General features: G+C 38.1%; 1 protein-coding gene across 1 annotated transcript; it reads left to right on the top strand.

The window, feature by feature from the left end:
- The first annotated feature begins 46 nt into the window (after nt 1-46).
- Nucleotides 47-4,796, top strand: LOC144645365 (protein phosphatase 1 regulatory subunit 42-like). Its single transcript, XM_078504918.1, has 6 exons — nt 47-250; nt 752-1,057; nt 2,160-2,276; nt 2,400-2,517; nt 3,077-3,452; nt 3,934-4,796. The coding sequence occupies exons 1-6, from the start codon at nt 119-121 to the stop codon at nt 4,034-4,036; spliced, it is 1,152 nt and encodes a 383-aa protein (XP_078361044.1). The 5' UTR covers nt 47-118; the 3' UTR covers nt 4,037-4,796.
- Nucleotides 4,797-4,837: the final 41 nt, after the last annotated feature.

Raw genomic sequence — 4,837 nt, forward strand, 5'->3', positions numbered from 1 at the left:
AAACTGGGCCCCACAGTTGTTTCCAAGGAGACGGATAACTGTTTTCTGGTCACGTGATTTCTGTCTATAATATGCTCAAACATTTCGTCTCCAGACAGTTTGTGTGAAAAGTTTCAAAATGGGAAAAATTACGTTAGAAATGTTAGCGAAATCCCCAAGCCATACAAAGAAAAGAAGAGATGAGACTGTGCAACAATACGTGCGTAGATTGACTCATCTGTATTTTTCGGAGAAGAACATTGACGAAATTGTAAGTGAATGTGAAAAGTTAACTACTTATGTTCGATTCGCCTGGCTCGATCACTCTAATCTCATTGTTTGTATAGCATGCAGATTTCAATTCATTTTGGTCATCATAGTTCGTGTAATTCACAGAAGAGACCATGTTTATAGCTATACAATCTTATAAATTGATGAATGAGCTTACAACATAGCAAAGTGCTTTTGAACTCTCATTGAATGTTGTTTATCAATGGTAAATGTAGTTTTGGGCAGAACAAGCATTTGAGCTCTGTTGAAAAGATCCTACTCCAATACTGTGAAGATCTCCTTAAAACCAGCACAAGTCCTTAATTTGAGAGTTAATTTATATCCTACACAGAGTAGACGATAAAGCTTTGCAAAATATTTGTAAATCCCAGGCATTTTTCTACCTGTATACTGGCTTTGCAAGGTATTTAATAAATGTTACTTGTTAAGTGCATGCTGTGATCTGAATGTGTCATTGATTTCTTTATATTTTTTATTGCAGGATAATCTCTATCACTGCCGCAATTTGTCAGTTCTCTACCTTTATGATAATAACATTTCAAGGATCAAGAATCTTGGATTTGCAACAAGCCTGACACACTTGTATCTTCAGAAAAATGAAATAACAAAGATAGAAGGACTTGATAACCTTAGAAGATTAACAAAGTTGTACCTTGGCTCTAATGCAATCACAGTTGTGGAAGGACTAGAAAACTTAGAAAGTTTGAGAGAACTTCACATTGAGAAACAGAGCCTACCACCTGGTGAAAAACTTCTCTTTGAGCCAAGATCACTTCAAGCTCTTTCAGTAAGTATGCCTCTTTCTGTCTTGACTGCTAATTCTCCTTACTAATCTCAATACATCAGTTTTAATACTAGTTAGGAGAAATTGATTGTTCATCATGTAACCATTATAGGGAGACATCATGTTGCCAGGCATCCTCGGAGACCCAGGGGCAGTTAGTGGGGGCGACGTGCAGCTTATCGGGACAACGGAATTTTCGGGCGAAACTTTACAACATAGAGCGTACAGCCCCTGGGCACTGTCTTACCGAACCAACCAGAAGCGTTTAACCCCCTATGGCCAAAAATTTTGTGGCCAATCAGCAGGTTGACCAGGAGCGACCTACGTCTCTACACGAAGTGCCTGACTCGACGTGGTTGTTAAGCCCGTCACGGATGAACTACGGGGTCTCAGATAAAAAAGAAAACAAAAAAAAACAGAGGCCTGGGAATATGTTAACTGTAGCATAGCGCAAGGAAACCAAAAGTTTTTAAAGCTATACGCGAGCACCTCTTGTTTACCTAAGTTTTGATTTTGTTATTTAAATATCCAACAAATTAAACAAAAACCCTTTGTTTTAACTGTCAAGCTGGCAACAAAATAACAATAGGTGACGGCAGCGATATCTTCGCTAACGCGTGGCCCGTGCAGGAAGTACCCACACCGTGGCAAGTTCCAGAAGCGGGCAACGACCGAGAAAAATAATAAATTGTTGTTACTCGAATACTATTAAAAAGCGCGCAAGTAACAGTGTAGAACTGGCAGTCGCAAGGCTATTTCTGAGACCCCAGAAGCATCCGATTGATGGGCAGAGCACCACGACGAGCTTTGAGGAAAACAACCGTGAGAAGACATCAGAGTCACCGGCCGGCCCGCGCTGAGGCCACAAAAATTTTGTGGCCAATCAGGAGGAAGGAGTCAAACGCTCTGGAACTGGTTCGGTAAGACAAAGTGCCCAGGGGCTGTACGCTCTAGTTGTAAAGTTCGCCCGAAAATCCCGGCTGAAGCGCCCGCGCCCCCGCTAACGCCCCTGGGTCTCCGAGGATGGTTGCCAGGTTAAACTAAACTCAGATGATTCTTGGTACATCAGTTACTTATCATGTTTTTCTTTTCTTTTTCTTGACAGAAATGTCTGTGTGTGCTAAACATATCAGAGAACAACATAGACTCCATTGAAGAGCTGAAATGTCTAAAGAACATGACGCAATTCTTTTCGGAAAACAACTGCCTTTCAGACATGAAGGTACAGCACATCTTGCTCTGTTTTGATTGGATGGTGTTATCGGGATTGTGACAGTTTAAGAAAATGTTATTCAACAGTATTATCCAAACAGTATATTAACATTGGTCCTATTTTTTTCTGTAGGAGCTTTCTAGAGTTTTGGCATCATGGCCATCACTGTGGAGACTGGAGTTGACTGGAAATCCTTTGTGCCACAAGAAAAAGTACAGAGACAGAGTCATAGTGATGTCCAGATCATTAGGTATGGAAAAAATTTTTAAGAAATCTCCAGATGAGAAATACATGTTACCACCTTTTAGCTAGGTGCAGGCTAACTTGCTGTAAAAATGTTGCAAACATTCAAATTCACCAAGTGGAATATAGAGCATAGCCAAAATTGCATTACCAGGGTACCTTACATGAAAAATAGTGAATGCGAGATGCAGTTGATTTATACAAAAAAAAAATGCAATCCTGACAGTCAAAAGAACCTTCACTAAGGGGCACCTTGGACATCTCCTGTAAGAGGACACTTGGTCGTGGTCTCAGCCAAACACATAAACACCACATTTTTAACCTTCCGTAAGTGGACACCTCACCTCAGCAGACATTTTTTCACATCCCCAGGGTGTCCCATTACGGAGAAGTTCAACTGCAGTTATTCTTTTTTATGAGCTTATTGGAGACCATAGTTGTAACATTTAGCAATAACATTCTCTGCGATTTATAAACACACATCAGATGATGTAAACTAATATTAAATAAATTTCTTTAAATATTTATTAAATTTTTCTTAATTTTAATTTGTTTATTCTTTACAGTGATGCTAGATGGAAAGGAAATCAATGAGACTGCCAAGCGATTTTTAATGAACTGGAAAGCCAGCAGAGATGCCAGAAGACGGCAAAGGAAACAAATGCACTTCCTTGAAGGAGGCACATCTTCTGACTTCATGGCAGGCTCATCTAATGCACTCTCGAGTATACCCTCACTACCGCCAATCCCGGGGGCCCCTGATGGGGGCTATATGGTGAATCCTGGAATGAATCCTTTTATTTATGATGGTGTTGTACCTGGAGGACCCCATTCAGTTGCGCTTCCCAGGGGCACAAAACCACTGGCAGCGATAATGCAAGCAAGAGCTCCTAACTCTACACTGTTAAACAGGAAACCTGCAGACGACGTTTCACAATCAAGGTATGAAGCATCGAAAATAAGGTTCAGTTAAATTTATACACTACAGTGGAAGATTATTTCTTAGCATGTGAATTCAGCCACCTCTTATTGTTTGCGCCACAAGCTCTCTTACTTCATCAGTAGCAGTGGGGAGCAATGAGAGACAGCTGTATTTCCAGGCTAGTTTTCCCCAAAATCTCGGCAACAAGCCAAAAACAATCATCTGCACTTCAGTTTCTGTGCAGCCATTACCCCCATCTGTTTTTGCTTTGTATGAAGATATCTACTGGGGGAGGGAGACCTCTACCATTCATGGTTAAATTAGGTTGAACTCAAGCTTCTACAAACTACACACATAATGAATGGAAATTCAACCCTCATTATTGACAGAAAAACTTTGTAGTGTTCAAAATCATAGAACTTGCACTTTTTGCCCATTAACCTAGTCAAAGTAAAATGGTTTTCAGTTTCCTTATATATATCTTTTGTTATTGGATTTCAGGTTTCCCAACATCTTTGCGCCTCCACGTCCCATCATATCTGAGGGAAAGTGGGAAAGTGATAGTGACGTTCACAGTGGACCACCAGTGTCATTACAGACATAGCAATTATAGTTACTTGAGATTTATAAATATTTAGATTGCATATAAATTATTATATTTAAATTTTGTACAAGGTACATTATATTTTCTTAAAGAAAATTCTTATGAAATTTTTCTGTAACAAAATAACAATCAGAGGATAAAATCTTCTGTCAACAGTTTTATTTGAATTGTAAGATAACAGTTGGTGTAAATTACATATTCAAGTTTAAGGGTCTAGTTTTAATAGCTAAGTTATACATTGCTATGAAATAATTTGTACATTATTTGCTTGACCCCAATGTTTGATTCGTTATTGGACTCTTTTGTAAATACATGTAAATTATAAAATTCAGCATTATAATTATGGTATTTATATTGACTCTATACAATAGTAAAGAGGGCACTAGACCATGTTAATGTCTAGGATTTAGAGTTGCACAACTAAAATAAAACTATTATTTCAAGAGTGAGCAGTTTCGTTTACAGAGTGGAAATTCCCCTAATAATGGCTGTAACCTATTGTCATTAATTTTTACATGGGGACAAATTATTATTTTTAATATAGTTAACATTTTTCACTCTAACATTCTAACTTCCAATAGAAAGTTATTGTTCTTTTTGTATAAATTATAAACTTACTATAACATACTAGCAGATATAAATTTCTACACTTGAAGAAGAGCTTTTCCACTTATAATTTAAGGTTTCAATATTTCATGCTTTTCTTTTGACTGCCTCAATAGACTTAAAGCAGGCCCTTTTTCATATAAAAAGAATGTTGCAATATCAGCTTACTGTGTTTGATCTGTAGTCGTAGATAGA

Source organism: Oculina patagonica, chromosome 3 (assembly GCF_052425735.1).
Source record: "Oculina patagonica isolate OP01 chromosome 3, crgOcupat, whole genome shotgun sequence".
Lineage (NCBI taxonomy): Eukaryota > Metazoa > Cnidaria > Anthozoa > Scleractinia > Oculinidae > Oculina > Oculina patagonica.

Bases quoted from the DNA above. Each gene is read 5' to 3' on its own strand.
- LOC144645365 (XM_078504918.1), top strand. From the start codon at position 119: ATGGGAAAAATTACGTTAGAAATGTTAGCGAAATCCCCAAGCCATACA. The intron at 251-751 runs GTAAGTGAATGT...TTTTTATTGCAG, and splicing joins AGAAGAACATTGACGAAATT to GATAATCTCTATCACTGCCG. The intron at 3,453-3,933 runs GTATGAAGCATC...ATTGGATTTCAG, and splicing joins GACGACGTTTCACAATCAAG to GTTTCCCAACATCTTTGCGC.